This window comes from Trachymyrmex septentrionalis, unplaced genomic scaffold, assembly GCF_001594115.1.
Source record: "Trachymyrmex septentrionalis isolate Tsep2-gDNA-1 unplaced genomic scaffold, Tsep1.0 scaffold16, whole genome shotgun sequence".
NCBI classification, from domain to species: domain Eukaryota; kingdom Metazoa; phylum Arthropoda; class Insecta; order Hymenoptera; family Formicidae; genus Trachymyrmex; species Trachymyrmex septentrionalis.
This window is the reverse complement of record NW_017304758.1, coordinates 1,753,997-1,771,997: the sequence shown is the minus strand read 5'-3', so window position 1 is coordinate 1,771,997 and position 18,001 is coordinate 1,753,997. Positions and strand designations below refer to the sequence as shown.

The following is an 18,001-nucleotide window of genomic DNA, read 5'->3' as shown; positions in this document are numbered from 1 at the left end:
AATATTTTTCAGTATGAAAATAACACAACTTGTGAATAAGTAAACAAAAATAATGTATCCTAAAACGTAAATTCTAACATAAATGAATAAAATATGTGTTAATTTAACATATCATAAATATTAATTTTGCTAAAAAAATGTAAATGTTGTGTGTTTATTATCTGTATTAGCTTTGAAAAGTGACTACATAATTACGTTCGCATTTTATCCCCATCATCATGATTAAAAAATACAAAACTAAAATATTCAAGATATAATGCATGTTATAAGGGAAAAGGAAGGGATATAGTGAAGGAAATAAATGTAAATACAAGAAATTGCTTGAAAAATGATACACTAAGAGTCTATAAAATTTTCTTTTTTTATGAGTATGTTTTGTATAGAAGTATCAGTATTATTTGTTTCAATTTTAAGGAACGATCACTATATATTAATGACTAGATTAGATGTATTTAGCATATATATACGATTTACTACCAATTGTATGGCTACCACTATGACCAATCGCGTCGCACAAATATTTCAAGAGTATTATATCGCACAATTCGAGAACGAGAATCTCGAATTGTGATTTTCATGAAAATAAGATCAAAGGAATTTAAAATAAAAGGAAAGAGAGAAGAGTTTGCTATGTGGACAATACCTCATATTAGTATCCATCTATAAGATAAAATCTATTTTTAATATATGTATTTTGTATTCATATTACATACATACATATTATTGTGTGTGGCAATCTATATATTTTATATATAAAATAAAACTGTATAATTATATTTAATCAATATTTTTTTAAATCCTTAATACCCAAGCTGGCTCACCTCTGTGTGCGTTAGCTGGTAAACTTATTTCTAGCTTATTATCGGATTGTTTCCACTGAAATGTGAATATTCAAAATTATTTTATTATCACTTTTATAACATATACATATATAAAAGTATACTTACGGGAATTATTGATGAATAACCAAGTAGACGTATTTGAGAACTCTTTGAAAGTTTGAGCGAGCCTAACAATAGGATATTATCATCTGGCCATTCTAAAATTGAGGCATATAACTGTTTTTCATTTTTGCTTAATGTGTACCAGACACTTCCTGTTAAGGTATCATTTTGTACTGTCCAAGGCTTAGTATCATAAATAGCTTCGCCGTTAACTGCTAGCCAGGCACCTAAAACGATCAATTTACTTGTGTATCATTAAGATTATTAGAAAATTGATATCTGAATTAATCAAGATACTAATAAAAAAACATGATAAGATATAAAAGATGTATACCCATTCCTCGTAATCTTTCTTCATATATTGGTGTAATGATACCATCTTTTGTTGGCCCAACGTTCATCAGTAAATTTCCACCGCAGCTTACAGTAATTATTAATTCTTTTATTAATCCCGCCAATGTATAATAATCGGATAAAACAGCATTTCTGCGATATCCCCAGGATTTTTTATCAATAGTCATACAGTTTTCCCACTTATGTGGGAGAAGTACACCTAGAAAACAAATTTTTATTAATAGTAGTGTAATTATCAGTTATTGATATCTATTAATGCCTATTAATTTGATAATTATAATTATACTTAATTGTAGAAAAGAGGAAGAATATGATAATAAATTACCAGGATTAAAACGATCAGCACATGTATAGAACCCACCATGGTGGCATGCTGTATTAATGCCCCATCTATCATTTACCACTACTGTATCTCTCACAGGACTTTCATTGTATAGCCAGGCTAAAAATTCCTTTGATTTCCAATAAGAATCTGTTGCTTCTGCCTCTCCATCTGACCAAATTATATCTGGCTTATATGTTTTTATTAACTCATGTAATTCTGGTATTATCTTCTGAGTTACAAATTTATCTGTTGTAAAATTGTTGCTTTTGTCTGCCACGTAGAGAGGATTATACCATTCAAATAAAGAATGATACAAACCAAACTTTATGTCTGTCTTATGAATAGCTTCTGCCAGTTCCCCTATTTTATATAAAAAAAAGGAATATTTACACAAATCATTATACTTAATGCTAAATCTTATTATTAGGATTATTACCAACAAGATCCTTTTGAGGCCCCACATCCATAGAATTCCAGCTGTATGAATACTTTGACGGCCACATTGTGTATCCTTCATGATGCTTGCTTGTCAATACAATATACTTTGCACCTGATTCTTGGAATAACTCTGCCCAATCGGAAGCATTAAAGAATTCAGCAGTGAAATCTCGTGCAAAGTCTTGATAGGTAAAATTTGGAGGATATCTTTGTTTCATAAAGTCGATTACAGTCTTCAATCCTCCTGCAATATTATTTATAATTATAAGATATCACATTAATCTTCATAATATTTTTTCATTATAGAAATAGAACATAGGGGTACCTTTCAGTAAAAGACACAGATGACATGTAACAGTGAATCAGTATCTTTATTGTTTGTCAATGTTTAACAAAGATGAAATGATTACTGTGTTATAATACTATGTCTCTTACTGGAAAGCATCATATCATATATTCAACCTTTCCAATAGTTCCAAAACCATTCAGAGCTAAAGCTGGGCACGCTGAATACACCCCAGTGGATAAAGATTCCAAACTTTGCCTCATCGTACCAGGATGGTAACGGTCGACTGTCTAGACTAGACCACGTTGGAACATACTTTGCTTTTGTTGAAAATGGTACAAAATTCTCATCTCTTTTCGTTATCACATTAATATACGCTTCTAACAATGATGCACAGAGGATCAAAATGACGCACGAAATATGTACAAGCAGCATCGTCCTGCTAGAAAACTTGTAATGAAAGCAATGATATTGTTGGATGACCCTTTTATTTCTATCGTCTGCCTTAAACATTACCGAGAATTCTATTGCTACTATTGTTTTGTCTATTTTGAGATTAGATTAGATCGAATCTCTTGGTACATTATTATTGATTTCGATGCATCTAATTTATATGTTAAATATAATTTAACATTTATTGATCAGAATTATTATGCTGTAATTTCACAAAAATAGAAGCACTAGAATCTTATAAATGATATTTAATTTAAATTAAAAATATGTATATATGTACATACAAAAAATTTTATTATAAGATATAATTAATTTAATTAATCTTTATTAGTTAAGATGGATTAGGTATAATCATAACAGAAATCTATAAAACTCTAAAAAAATAATATGTATTTAGAAAATTGACAATTGCAGATTTATAAACTTAAATTTATTGATATCTATTTACAAATCATGTTGGATTAACAATTTTGTGTTTACAATACTATTGATCATATATATATAAGTGATACAAGTATAAATATTATTATTTTCTCCTACCATTGGAATATATTATCTTTGATCAATACATGATCATGTGTATATCTCAGTTCCACTTTGGTCTCACAGGGATTGTTTACAAGTAATTATATCATCGGAGATGCGATTTATAAAGTAGATGCTCGTACAATCTATGTTACACTTGCATAAAAAGCGATATATTACGTTTCCAAAAATTTTTTACGTATTTACTTCTATCAGTATTCAGCATCTCGTTTTTCATAGCTCTACTCTCTACAAAATATTCGCTAATTTGATGCTCCGAAAAGAAAACTTGTTCCTCTATGGGTCTTATCGAAAAATATGAAATCTATAATAACGTGATATATACTATAATATTTTCACATGCGATATTTTTCGAGAATAGAAATATAGAATATGATTTTTGGTCCCTTTGGCCTTTAGGGCCACTTTGACCCCGTGATAAACTTTAACGACAGTTAGTACATTGGAATTGGCCAATTGCATTTGTCGATCGTTTCTTGTCGAAATGTCGATCAAAGTTATTATGTTTCTTTTGTGCAAAGTGAAACAATCTGAAGCCTTATTCTTAGAAAACATTGCATATAAAAATACGTCACGTACATTATTTCATACATTTTTGTATGCGACACTTTTCAAGAATACAGCCCCAAATAGTTCTGAATGCCTCACATTCTGAAATATTTTCACACGCGTCCAATTGCAAGTGAAATCGCACAATTTGAAAACGAAACGTAGCGTGATTTGCCGTTTTACACTTTCATGGAAACAGGACTGCAAGAATTTGAATCGACTTTGTGAACAAGGACGTTAAACGAAACGTGAGAAGATCAGCTCGTTAAAGGATAAACCGGATAGGCATTTACCGGCGTTTTGAAACGGAATTTCTTGTGGGAGATATCACAAGATATTCAACATGGCTTGGGTGCCCTTGGAATCGAATCCAGAGGTAATTGAATCTTCTAACGAATTGCGATACGTTGTTCATACAGTAGTTGAATAAGCGTGTTTTCTGTTTTAGGTTATGACGAAGGTAAGCAATTGCAACGTTCAGTCGGTTAATTTCATTATTTCCTCGACTTGAATACGATACTTCGTCGATCAATAACACACTTCTGGTGAAAAAACAGGAGAACCAATCTTCCAGATTTCTCCGACATTATCTTTAAATGTACAAAAATTCAATATATAATTTTTGTTTGTATAGTTTCTCCATAAGTTGGGTGTTCCAAAGAAGTGGTCGATCTTAGATGTATACGGCTTAGAGTCGGAATTGTTGGCGATCATCCCTAGGCCTGTCCTTGCCATTATTTTGCTATATCCCATTTCTTCAAAGGTACATGATGTATGACGATACACTGGAACCTCGTATAACAACATACACATTGTACATAATAACAAAGTTATTCTCACTTTTAAACAATGAAGTTCAAGGCATAGTTTAATATTATAATTGTAAATCTGGTTTTGATGACTGATCTGATATATACTTTTGGAATTTGAAGTAAGATAGATATATATTTGATATTTGGAAAAAGCAAATAAGAAAGTTACATACTCATATTCATAGTCAGGCTTTATACTTCCTTAAATTTATCTTCAAATGCTCTATGAATTATTGTATTAGTTGCAGAGTATCTAAAGATGAACTTAAGGAAGCCTTAAATATAAGGTGATTATGAATATAGGCATTAGTGCAATCTAATGCAAAAATAAAAAATAGATCTTATATAAAATTGTATTCAGGTCTCTATTCATGGAGCTAACACATATGAAAGTTTTATTTTACTGTGTACTTTACAATCTGTTAGAAGTCCAGTACTTTATCACATTTTTTTCCATGATATTTTGACTTTGAGTAGGAAACCATTGGGCAAAGAAAAAGAGAGGATTTTGTGCAAAATTTTGTTTGCTATTATGAGTTTCCAATGTATAATGAAACATTTCGAGATTTGACTGATGTGTTTTTACAAGCAATTTGTTTTATTATCTCCTCTTAGATTGAAAAGACTAAAGAAGAGCAAGCAGAAGCTAAGGATAGCAAGAATGATGCTGCAGAATCTGTTTATCATGTAAAGCAATCTATTTCGAATGCGTGTGGAACAATTGCATTACTTCACAGCGTGGCGAACAACTTGGATGTGTGAGCATCTATGATCATACATAATTTAATCTATTATAGTGATAAACAATAAAAATGTCCTTTTTTCGTTATAGGATACAGTTGGAGGATGGCTTTTTTAAAAAGTTTTTAGAGGAAACCAAAGGACTTTCATATATAGAACGTGGTGAACGTTTAGAAAAAGCGCAAGACATCATCGATACTCATATGGAATCTGCCCAGGAAGGACAGACCGAGGTAGTTTCTATTTCATAACTGAAAATGATTTTCTTTTAAACCATAAATTTCAGCCATTTAAACAATAAATTTTAAATCATATATTTCTTATTTTAGGCACCGGCTGAAGATGTGGAGGTGTATCATCACTTTGTCGCATTTGTCCATAAAGATGGTTCCCTGTACGAGCTGGGTATATACTCGATTCATATTGACTTTACACAATTAAATTAATAGCGAATTTGGATTACTAGATTATACTTACATTACTAGATTAGTGCATATCTATTAAAGCTACTATACATGAAATTAACGAAGTTTAATATTAAAAATTCAAAAACATAAGTATTTTAAAGATTAAATTTTGTTTTATTTAAATATCTATATAATAATGATAATTGTTATGTTATTTAACAGAATATACATGTATTATTTTATTGTTTATGTATTGTTTTATTATTTCAAAATTAATTATGTTATGCCATTGCATTTAGATACTTTATATAAAACAACATACTAATTTAATGTATTAATGCATACTAATTTACTGTACTATGAGTGATTATCTATCGAATAATCTGCACTAAAAAACATTTGTTTTCCTAGACGGTCGAAAATCTGCTCCTATCAATCACGGTTCAACTACACCGGAGACACTTCTCGACGATGCCGCTCGCGTGTGCAAGGAATACATGGAACATGATCCTAATGAAGTGCGTTTTACAGTGGTCGCACTCGCTGTTAATGAATGAATGGCGCCTCATCTTCAAGTGCATTCGCCTTTAAGCTAATTTTATTAATAATAAGCCCAAATAATTTATCTTATACGTTATATAATATTACATATATTTTACTTCAGCAACGCATTTGTTTTGCAATTTTCTTAATTGTCAGCTTTCTTAACACTGTAACTATGTATGTTAATGAAAAAATTTATATACGCAGTTGTATATGGCAATGTTTTGTTTTTATTGCAAAGAATAAGTTCTTACTACAGTACATTGACTTTCCATGCAGTTACATGCATTGAATTTGTGTCAGGTTTAATAATATTGAAAGTGATATTGAACATAGATATTTTTCAAAAAAACGATGAAAATATGCGAAGAAAAAATATATATGAATATATATGCTACAGAAGAAGCATTTGAAACAAACTTCTACTTCGCGTCGGTCAAGGTTTTTAAGTTTTACGCAACAAGACGGACGACTGCCAGAGCAAGTTCTGGTTTGCAAGTCGGAATTGATGATAAATTAGGACCGATACATTCTCACGTTTGGCACAGACTTAACACATTGATTTGGTGACGTTCGCTTTTATAATCATATATCTCGCACCCGTTTTCGTTTTCATTGAAAGTGTCGACTATTTATATTTTTTGATACTTAATGCTCTTGTAGTAATTATGCATTACATCAAAACGAGATAAATATTAATGATAACGAGATAAATATTAATACTATAAAAGATAATAACGAAGCTTTTCGAAAATTGATCAATTGTCACAGAAATGGTATGGGACATTATTTTTATGAAATTGTATTACATCACATAATTGCTTTGTTTTTTAATTTTGTGTAAAAATTCGGAGTACTTACAAAGATAATAATCATTTTTTATTTGATTAAAAAAGATTTTATTTGATTAAAATATTTTATAAACAGTAAAAAAATTGCCTATTATAACGGGTAGCTTAGGGTCATCTAAATAAATAAATGGGAACTCGGCATGTTTTATAAATTTTATATTTTGTTAGAATATAAATCGATTTTTAAAAGATTTTTTTTTCTTAAGAACATTTATGAGCATTTGTTATACATAGAGGCTTTGTTTAATTTGATATTTAATTCTTATGTTATTAGGAATTACGAAATAGGTCGGTCACTGACCAGCCTCCGAAAGCGTCTGCTATTTTGGATACCTCTTCCACGTATCTTGGCACTGATTCTCTAAATAGTATGTGCAAAATATAAAATAGATTTACCTTCCAGTAACGCGATCTGCTTATATTATATAATGCTGCTTCGTTCCAAATCGCGATTTAGAAACTTGCCTATGATGAACCGCAATTTTAATTGCAAAACATAAAACTTAAGACAATGACAGGATGTCGTTAATATAAATTTTGAATTGTTTATTTTACGCATTATTTTATAATATTTATAAACGATACAGAATTTAATCGAAAAATGAACATGGAAAACGATTTTTTCTTTTAAATAAGCGCATGGAATTTTTTTCATAGGCAAAGCCAATGTGTTATCTCAGGATTAATAACATAAACGCACAGTGATCTTTTTAAAGTTTGTTTGCAGTAAGTACATTCTTATAGTTATCAAAGACCTCTTGATGTGCTGCGTCATCCTAATGGAAAATTTTACACTCTGCAATTTGCCACGAGGACTGGACCGGTTAGTATCAATTATCTTGGACCGGTCACATTCTAATTAATATGTGATAAATAGCCATAGATCATATATATAACTTTTACGTTATTAACATAGCAGAAATATCACTATCTCGTACAGATTTCTTAAAGTTTGAGGAAAATATTGATCAATAAACGCAATTGAATAGCACAAAATTCCATCACGTCACAATCTAATCAGTATATTTGTCTTTAAAATTATCATATTTGACATAATCATGCTAATTTGTTTAGCGATCTTTATTTCTTATCATTAGATTTCAATAATGTGATTAAGTGATAAGATGAATTCATTGAAATTATTAAATATATCTGATATCTCTATTAAAAACAATTTTATGAATTCGAATATTTTTGAAAAATAAAAAAGAACGTATACTTTTTAGAGCTAAACCCAACAAGAAATGACCGTCAATTCAACATCAGTTGCTGAGTTATTTGTTGGAAAGATAGTTGAAGGTTTACTCGTTCTATCATATTATATATATTTATTGAACAGTTCACGTATCAGCCCTTCAAGGTGAAATCCACGATTGCGAATATTATGTACTCTTGATATTTTGTACTCTTCTCAATAGAGAAACTGTTAGCTGATAAACGGGAGTCTAAAGCAAATTTACTAATCGCACGACGGGTATTATTTGAATTGAAATCGCTTATGATGGCAATAACGCGAAACTACAATTAACCGACGATATCTGTGTTTCGCCAGAGATTTCGTAATGCAAGAGAAACAGCACTTACGCAATTACATATAAGAGAATAAGTCGCCAAAATGAGAGCCATCTGTTCTTGATTAATTCTAATTGTAAATGCGAATCCTTAGGTATATATTTTTGCGAAGAAAGTACAATGCTGAATTAATCAATTGAAATGTTTTTCTCAATTTCTAGATTACTTGAATATTTATAAATTTTCTGATAAAAAACATTAATTAATGAAATATAAAAATATTATGGATTTATACAAATTTATATTTTTAACGTTTTTGAAACAATGTATAAAAGAGGAGGAATTACTATCTATCTCTTTAATTATCCGAAATATGTATTTTTATGTGAAATTAAGAAAAGCAATTAAATTTTATCGAAGTGATCAATCAAATAATCATTTTGATGAAATTGAAAATTGAAAATGGAGAGAAAAGTGATTTAATTTCTATTCTCTTTAGCTAATGTATGGCTTCCGAAATAACAAAATATCTTATGAAATAGGAATAAAAAAAATTCTGTTCCGGTATTCGAGTATACATTTGCACATAGGTGCGTGCGTATTCATCACTATACAATGGTTTAAGGTCAATCTATGTTTATAAAATCGCACGTACGACCTCGTTTCTGTCAGCGTATTTTTACGCGAGTCGTTCGTTTTCGTTAGAGTCGAGATGTTTGCTGAAGTAACAGATTTTACGCGTGTAGATTTTTCAATATATCATCCAATGCATACACTTCTTATCTTACTCCTTTACCACGACTCTTATATCGCTTTTCTGATCGCATCGGTTTTAGTTGCGGTTTGTGCATATGCATGTGCGCGAAGGCCTTGGGTGTCTCAAATGCACTTTTACTTTCAAATAAGGAACCAAGAGGAAACCTTCTTCGTGCCGAAGTCGAGGATGCATGTCAATAGCAAGGTTGGATTTCTATCGAAACCATTGTTTTAAACTCCCGCGACGCGTATCCTTCGTTATTAAGGAAGTGGAGTTGACATTTAGATTATTAAATGCGATGTCACGTCATCTGCTGAGTTTAATATTTCCTCCCCGTCGCGATTACGTGCGAACTTTCGGGTCAGAAAACATTCCTCTCCTTTTCTAGCCTTTATTGCCTTATTATAGTGTCTGCGAAGTTCGACCTTTGGTGCGAAAGCGAGTGCATTGACCGGTATAATATATCAATCTTTGCACGTTGATGCCGCACGCTATTGAAGTCATTTATGCTAACAAAATGAATGACAATATTCACGCAAGTTATTTCGGCTTGTTAATCTTTAATTGCAATCACGAGAAAGTGTAAGGCGGTCACAATCATATACGGCGCGACGCTCGTATGCGCTTTGATACGACAGTTAATTTGGTCGATTATGATCTTTCTTTAGCCTCACCAAGGTCATTTTTAACTTGCAATTTATTAAATTTTTTTTCTTAGCATCCTTTATTCGAGATTATTCCAAGCAATCTGCTAATAATCAATTTCCTAAATACGCTAAATAATCAAATCACCTATTATTCTATTAAATATCTATATTCTATTAAGTACCCAGCAAACGAGAATGGATTGAAATGAATTGAAATGGATTCAGATTTTCAGAAATATTGATTCACGAATGTTAAAATAAATGATTTTCAATTCTGAATGCATTTTTATTCATTTATAAGAATTGCATGGAGCATATCTCTATGCCTTTCAATCTAAAAATAATATTAGCTTTTTCTGTACATTGTGAATACTGTTCAATTCAAAATTTTGAATGGAAAATGCAGTTTTTCAATCCAATTGCATCTAATTAAATCCAAAAAAATATATTTGCTATTAAAAATACGCATTTGGATAGAAAAATTTCAATCCATTTTAATCCTTTCTCGTTTGTTGAATAATATTTAAATGATTATTCGTCATTAAATTTTATTGGTTTATTGGCGTTACCAGTTTTATTTATGATTTTGCTTTTTTCTTTTGTGGGAAAAAAATGTTACTATTTCGTTAATGATCTCGTTAAATCCTACAATCAGTAAATGAGATCCGGTACATTCCTAAGTGAAGTTATGGCCTTCTTCCGGATTGAGGTATTAGATTTTCGGTCCGTGCACTCGATGATAAAACCGACACGGTCTCTGCCTCGGACTGCAACAAGTCCGATGCCAAGAATAAAGGGACACGGCATTTCGGCACCAGCAGCAGCAAGCGAACAGTCAGAAGGACGTAGACAGCCTTCGAGTGATTGTTGCGCCGAGTATTCCTCGACGGTTTCAGACCGACATCGTTTCAGTCGCGTGTAAGCAGCCGATCGTTGAACGTTGCGTCGATTGACAGCACCATCGATGGGTTATCAGCATTCGTGTCTTATTATTTGGATATAATCAAACCGAACAATCGAATCGAAAGAAAGGTACGTACTTATCCTAATTGTTGTTAGATTTTAATATGTTTAATTCTTGACAACTCATCGGTCTGTTGTTGACTTTTTCTAATCTCTGGCGTGCCACAGACTTTATTTACTGTGCGATTTTGAATAGCGAATGATCTCTTCTCGCGCGCACTCTACCTTGGAACTGATGAAAATAATTTATTTTCGAGATTTGAATAATGCGAATGAATCAACATACAATTTTAACATGTATACTAATCATCGCACGAATAAAACAAAATTCTTGATTGAAGAAATAAGCTAATATGAAGTTGCGTTTATAATTATTCTATTGACAATTAGACTAATATTGCTCATTTGCTATTCCGATTTAAAAAAAAACAAAATTTTTCAAAGATTTTAAAAATATTTTATCATAACTGAGAAACCACTCATATAAAAAATACGACATATATAACAATAAAGATTCGACAAGTGTAAAAAATACGACACGCATAATCTCATATAAAATTTTAAATTTATTAGCGCAATTGTACAATACCAAATAATAATGTATTGCAAAAAAATTACTGCATTGGCATTGGAGCGATATCATAATTATTAATAATTTTCTTAATAATAGTTTCCTTATGGAAATAAAGCCAATTTATTTTTCTAAAATAGAAAACTAAGAACTTTTCAAAGTATACGTAATTTTTATCTTGTAAAGGTATAAAGTTGAAAGATAGACACATATGCAGAACATCTTTCATACAAATTAAAATAAAAATCCAATTTGAAATAAATGCGTAGGATTAAATAATTTACAATTCTAAATTAGACATTTTTTTATCAAATCTTCTGATTGTGTATGCTTTTAAAATTTTCGATCTTTTTGCTAGATTATCTATAACAAGTTATCTATAACATTGTACATAAATGTGCAAGTGTAAAGAAGCTTAAAGTTTTAAGTATCATTTGATAATTGAACTAATTAGTTCAATTATCAAATGATAATTCAAACTTTATTATCTTCTTTGTCTGTGTATACCAGTAAAAGATTAAACTTGAATTACATGTTATCTTGAAAATTTGTAAAATTGCATTATATAACAGTAAGAATTCATTCTGTTTTGAAGATTGGGTACCTTTGTTTTATGTTTATAAACTTTGTGAGAATTGTGAATTTTAAACAGAACAACAAACAGAACAATATGTCGTCATGATATCGTCGTTATGATATCAAAATGATGTCAAAATGACTCTAAAATGATCATTAAAAGTCATTTTTTAATAATTTCCGATTTATTTTAATGTCACTGTGACATTATTATGACTTATTGTTCTCCTTGAGTTATTATGAATGATATCACTTGCATTTATTTACTTTTTTTTTACTTTTGTTTTGCTCGATTCTTAATATTATCGATTTATACTCAAATTTTCTTTTTTAACAGCCAAATAGTAAAAATTATTTCAGTCATGGATATTGTCATTTCGATCATTATCTGGAAATATCTTCGTAACATTTTCGAACATTTATACGTTATCGACATTCGACAGTATTCATCATGTTGTTCTCAGATAAGTTTTACTCAGACAGTTAGCTTCGACTACAAATACATTCGTTTATCTTTTTTTACGGACATCGCATTATTTTTGCTACGTCAAGACTGTCAAGCGCGCGATACATCAATTTTCTTGTAAGTGCCGAAATTGCATTTAATGACGCACTAGGTTTAGCGTCGAAGTATAGATACGATTCGATCAATATAAAACGCAACGTGATGTGGCAATATGTTTCACGTATAAATAAAGATGCGAATTTCTCAGAAGCCAAATTAATCGTACTTTCAGTGTATTTCGTATATAATTTTAAATAACCGATAATACGTGCACTTCATAAATTTCCGGGAAAAAATGTTTTATATATAATTATATAAAATTATATATTATAGTTATATATAAAATTGATATATTTTATATACAATTACATATACTTATATATAAAATATATCTATATATATAGCTTTTTTCCCGGGTCTCTACTTTTCGTTTCATGACGTTTAAACAGTTTGCTTCTGCGAAGCTCATTTATATTAATGTAGCAAGGTGAAATGAAAATTCACGTGATAGCAATTTGTACTATCGAATGTCTTTTAAAAGTTGCACCTACATGTTCTAGGATATATCATGTGCACATCACATGATGCAATTATATAATATGCGTCACTGCACCTTCATAAATGTTAATACACCTAGAAAAAAAAATTTATCCCGGTAACGTACTTCAAGGATATCAAGTGCAATAATTTAAATTAGCGATTGCAATGCGAATTGCAGTTATGTATTAAAAAATTTGCAGAAAGTAAAAATCAAGAATAGCGGAAACAATTTTTACTAAATGGAAATATTCTGTTTTTACATGTAATTTGTCATGATTTCACTATTATGTATTATCCATGTTACATAAATTAAATGAACGATACCTTCACCTACTTTAACTGCTAGGGAAGTGCAAGTGAAAGTACGTTTTATTTCTTGCATTGCGCGATCGAATTTTTCATAATAATAGACAAGGAATATATTTGTTATACGTGAATTACCGCAAAATGATGTCGGCTTATCGTATGATGACATTCCATTGTGATTGCGGTTTCATATTGTTGCTTGCTTGCGAATTGTCGAGAGCGATAACTACACACATTTATATACATATATGTATATGTTATATATGTATATATATGTATATATACATATACATACGTACCGCGTGTTCCGGAACTCATGTCATATTTCTGAAATATTAGATATTAAAACTGAAATGAACACCTATCGTTCCATATTTGAGACATATGTTTAGAAAGATAACTAAGTCTTCAGAGCAGAAATCGCCAAAATCTGTAATATAGTTACTGTTGTTATCTGTAAGACCCATTCAATTGATGTTGATTGAAAGTCACTAATTAATTTTAAGGAATCAAAATGATATAACTGGTATCAAAAAGAATGAATACCAATTTTGTTTTAATAACAAAATAATTCAAATTTGCAGATGTAACATAAAGAATATAATTGAGTGAGTCTAATAGACTCACCGTCAGCTCTGGAGGATTAAAGATAATTACTTCCTGTAAGCTTCTCTTCTTAAGTCATCTCTATTCTTCTAAGTTATCGGGGGCACTTCAATTTAATTTTAGAGATGTTTATCTTCCGAAAACTGTTTCATTCTTAAAGATTCTCCGAAAGATCGACGCATAAATTCCTCACGCAATGTCTTTATCAGCGGTGCTAAATAATAATCTAATCACACTTGACAATTTAAACAGATCGCATCTTAATCGCGACTCAAATATCATAATCAAAATTTATATAGCGACATCCGATAAAATCTTGCAATCGCCGATATTCATTCGGAAGGTCAAAATCAATCTATGAGTTTTTCTTTTAAAAATTTATATCAAAGATAGGATTTATTGCATTTCTCTCTCTCTCGATGCAATCGTGTTTGATAAAAAGTGCACGTGATCGAGAACCAAAAGAGCGCTGGTGAATGCTTCTATTTCCGTAATATCGCCGGCAGCGGTAACATTGCCAAAAAGTGAATTCGCGTCGTAGTGAGTTCGGTCAGAGTAGATCAAGCTGCAATTTTTTCGAGTGAGACACGTGAGACAGTGATTTAGGTCGACCAAACTTCAATGGTTGCTCGTGCCGTATACCGTGGGATCGTAAAATTGCAAACGTAATCATGATTGACCCATCTACGATTGACGTGGAATCTAATAATACCGCGGATGATTCCGAATATGATTACCTCTCGTCACGTGGATTATGAAATATAAAAATATTTGATTAATACCCTCACAGCGCTACTCCATCTCTTTCCGATTGAAACAATCTTATAGGACCCGTTGAAAAAAGCCTTCTGATGAATTACGACAGCAGTTATAGTGATTACATTAAGTTGACTAATTGGATAAGTACGTTGTTAGTATTTGCCATACGATCGTGTGATTAGCTTACAATGAAAAGGTAGAATATAAATTTTCGACGAATGACATATCATCTCCTTTCATTCCTGTATCATTATAGATAATAAAGACTTGTTTGTATCACTGATTTAATATTATTCGTTTTGTTTTTTTAACACACAACACATCTCTAGATAAAACATATTTATCTAATTTATTTAACATGCACCTTCGTAACTGATTTTAATTGAATTATTTGAATATTTGTGAAAATCTCCAATTGAACTTATCTAATCAAATGTTAATTAAAAAGATTTGGAGAAGTCATAACGTGAGCTTATCTCAACGTATATAATTAACTCTTTTTCTGCAATTATATTTTTACTCCCTCCATCGGCAATCTAAATCTTTTTCGTCCAACTCATTTTTTTTACTGTTTTAAAGATATATTTTAAAAATATGAAAAAATTCCAGTAACTTTCCAACACCTCTATCACATTATCATATAGATATACAAAATATTTTAAGAGGGAAAACGCCTTCTTTCTTTATTTCGAAGATATTTGAGAATGAAATTTCACTCGTGCTAAAAAAGATCCAAATTGTAAACGGAGAGTTAATCATATTTAAGTTCTCAATATTTATTATAAAAGTTATTATATACAATGTTTATTATAAATTTTAATCTTTAAAAAAGTATATGAGATAAAAATTCTATTTTTATAGTTATATTTTTAATAGTATGTATGTATAGAATAAAATTTACATTATTTATATTTTTATGAGCTATGAATTTTAAGATTTTTACACAATATTTTTTTTCAGAACAGGTTTTTAAGATATTATATGCTGTGACTACTTATTTGCTTAATATGAGCACAATTTTGCTCAATATATTTGCGTTTATTTTCATATAAGCGTTTAATCAAACGAAAGTAGTGTTTAGAAAAACGATAAAATAACAGTAATCAAATTAACATGATCTAATAACTAGCTAATTAACTAAAATAGGATTTTTATTGCTAATAACTAGGTCAAGTATGTAATATATCCATGAGATATTAAACGGATTATTATCTTTCAGAGATATCATATTGCCCTTGCTCCTAACTCGTAAAGTTCATTTGTCTGTGTGCTAAAATCACTCAGCGATAAATTACATATCATTCCAATGAATCATTTATTACAAAAGCGCGTAATACAGTATCAATGATTCAATACGATACATTACATTTTGAGGGAAAACATAAAATAAAAAAACATAATATGTAAATAAAGATATAGATATGCATTTATCGCATACATGCATAAAATATGTAATTATTACGTATTAAATGTAAATAAATAAAACAATAGAAATATGAATAATACAAAGATTCGACCTTGCACACGCGATCATATTTTATCTTTGCTGCGTTCAAATTAAATATTTGTAGCGAAAAAAAAATTCGAGTCTGCATTAATTGCACTTAATTGTCTCTTATTATATTTACACCTCTCTGGAATTTGAATTTCTTTCTGACTATAATATTTTATATCTCTAAACTTGGAAACATTGACAAACATCATTTAGCGTAATTATTTGCCGAAAATGTATGCAAATATGTATAAGTAAACATCTATCATAGTTCTGTACGAGACATTTGGATCTGATTAAAGATCGTGATTCGTATAATCTATTAGTATAACACATTACATTTAGAGAGTATTATCTAGCACAGACAATAATACATCTCCTCCTACGTTTAATTCATACATTTTACTTACGTTTAATTCGTACATTTTTACTCAAACATTTTACAGACTGCGTTTACATTTCATTATATAACTAATGCAAGTGTTTCTACGTAAATTAATTTTAATCTCGGTTCATCTTACTTTTCATCTTTTTCTAACATTTAGAACCAGAAAAAGATGAAGAGATAGTTAGATATTTTAAGCAGATAAAATTGTTTTAATGATGCATAGATATTTTAAGTAGATAATCGTTGTTTTCCACTATTTCCGAGCTTAGAGATACGGAATATTGTCAGAAATGGGCACAAATTTTTTTTTTTTCTGATATGCAAGCTGCGAAAAGTATTGGCGACGTTTACATTTCTCTGCATGCGTTTATCTATTTTTGGCGTTATCTATTCTTCTACATTGGCATACTGTCGATGTCATACGCGAAGCTACGTAAAATAATCGCATAATTACGTTGTAATTATCTATTGTTTGTCTACATTATCATTGACTGTGTGATATTTTTTGTAAAGTACAGTTTTAGATTATGCATATAAAGATATATCGTGCAACGGCTAAGCTATCGCCTTACACTAGCAACACGCTGTAAATATCTCGTGTTGTTCCACTTGCGCCGGGTGACAATTCGGCGCTTCCACGTGACGTTGGATTTACTACACGTTGGGTTTACTACATTAAGTATATAATAGCTTCTCGGGTTGTAACCTGAAGGATATCTCGATTAAGATCGTTTATGTTATTAAAGGTAAGTGGCACAGGAAATGATTACAGGCGCGTTTTACATGATAATTAATATATAAGGTCATCCCTTTATATTTCGTCTAAAGAAATGCCACTTGATAATGATTATACTTTTTACGTTACAAAGTTCTCTTCATTAAAGACGCGTCATTCGTTCTTCTTTACTGCGTAACAAAAACTAGATATCACCGATAAATCCTTTATCTTTCTCAGAATTTCTATTTTTAAATTCCATTATATCTACCAGATAAAGGAAAGTGAAAAATTAGTACCCAATTTGTAGATCAATGATTCATTGCAAATAACAATAAATTTGGTAAACCGATTAAAATAACATCAATCATTGTTATATAATTTCACACTCAACTCAATATAATTATTACATACA

The 18,001-nt window shown here is 30.2% G+C and overlaps 4 protein-coding genes across 5 annotated transcripts in view; 2 read left to right on the top strand and 2 right to left on the bottom strand.

Moving 5' to 3' along the window:
• The window catches only part of LOC108746176 (alpha-L-fucosidase-like), a 2,754-nt gene extending 2,412 nt beyond the window's left edge, over positions 1 to 342 (bottom strand). Inside the window, exon 1 of the mRNA XM_018482782.1 lies at positions 196 to 342. The gene's annotated coding sequence lies outside the window, so the exon portion shown is untranslated. The remainder of the gene's footprint in view (positions 1 to 195) is intronic.
• A 393-nt stretch (positions 343 to 735) lies between these two features.
• On the bottom strand, positions 736 to 2,914 carry LOC108746175 (alpha-L-fucosidase-like). Its single transcript, XM_018482779.1, has 6 exons — positions 2,524 to 2,914; positions 2,060 to 2,305; positions 1,624 to 1,983; positions 1,279 to 1,497; positions 948 to 1,171; positions 736 to 876 (listed from the first exon to the last, which is right to left on the bottom strand). Exons 1-6 carry the CDS (start codon positions 2,858 to 2,860, stop codon positions 793 to 795), a joined length of 1,470 nt encoding a protein of 489 aa, XP_018338281.1. The 5' UTR covers positions 2,861 to 2,914; the 3' UTR covers positions 736 to 792.
• Positions 2,915 to 4,108: 1,194 nt separating this feature from the next.
• On the top strand, positions 4,109 to 6,518 carry LOC108745968 (ubiquitin carboxyl-terminal hydrolase isozyme L3-like). Its single transcript, XM_018482416.1, has 7 exons — positions 4,109 to 4,271; positions 4,344 to 4,355; positions 4,530 to 4,658; positions 5,323 to 5,465; positions 5,540 to 5,681; positions 5,778 to 5,853; positions 6,267 to 6,518. Exons 1-7 carry the CDS (start codon positions 4,239 to 4,241, stop codon positions 6,410 to 6,412), a joined length of 681 nt encoding a protein of 226 aa, XP_018337918.1. The 5' UTR covers positions 4,109 to 4,238; the 3' UTR covers positions 6,413 to 6,518.
• Positions 6,519 to 10,896: 4,378 nt separating this feature from the next.
• Positions 10,897 to 18,001, top strand: part of LOC108745942 (proton-coupled amino acid transporter 1-like) — a 15,326-nt gene continuing 8,221 nt past the window's right edge. For both annotated transcript variants that reach the window (XM_018482371.1, XM_018482372.1), the window contains exon 1: positions 10,897 to 11,197. The gene's annotated coding sequence lies outside the window, so the exon portion shown is untranslated. The remainder of the gene's footprint in view (positions 11,198 to 18,001) is intronic.

Excerpts from the sequence above, each read along its gene's own strand:
- LOC108746175 (XM_018482779.1), bottom strand. The coding sequence starts at position 2,860 with ATGTTTAAGGCAGACGATAGAAATAAAAGGGTCATCCAACAATATCAT. Across the intron at positions 2,306-2,523 it reads GTTTTGGAACTATTGGAAAG|GAGGATTGAAGACTGTAATC; the intron begins GTTGAATATATG and ends ATAATATTGCAG. Across the intron at positions 1,172-1,278 it reads AGAAAGATTACGAGGAATGG|GTGCCTGGCTAGCAGTTAAC; the intron begins GTATACATCTTT and ends TGATCGTTTTAG.
- LOC108745968 (XM_018482416.1), top strand. The coding sequence starts at position 4,239 with ATGGCTTGGGTGCCCTTGGAATCGAATCCAGAG. Across the intron at positions 5,682-5,777 it reads CCCAGGAAGGACAGACCGAG|GCACCGGCTGAAGATGTGGA; the intron begins GTAGTTTCTATT and ends TTCTTATTTTAG. Across the intron at positions 5,854-6,266 it reads TGGTTCCCTGTACGAGCTGG|ACGGTCGAAAATCTGCTCCT; the intron begins GTATATACTCGA and ends TTGTTTTCCTAG.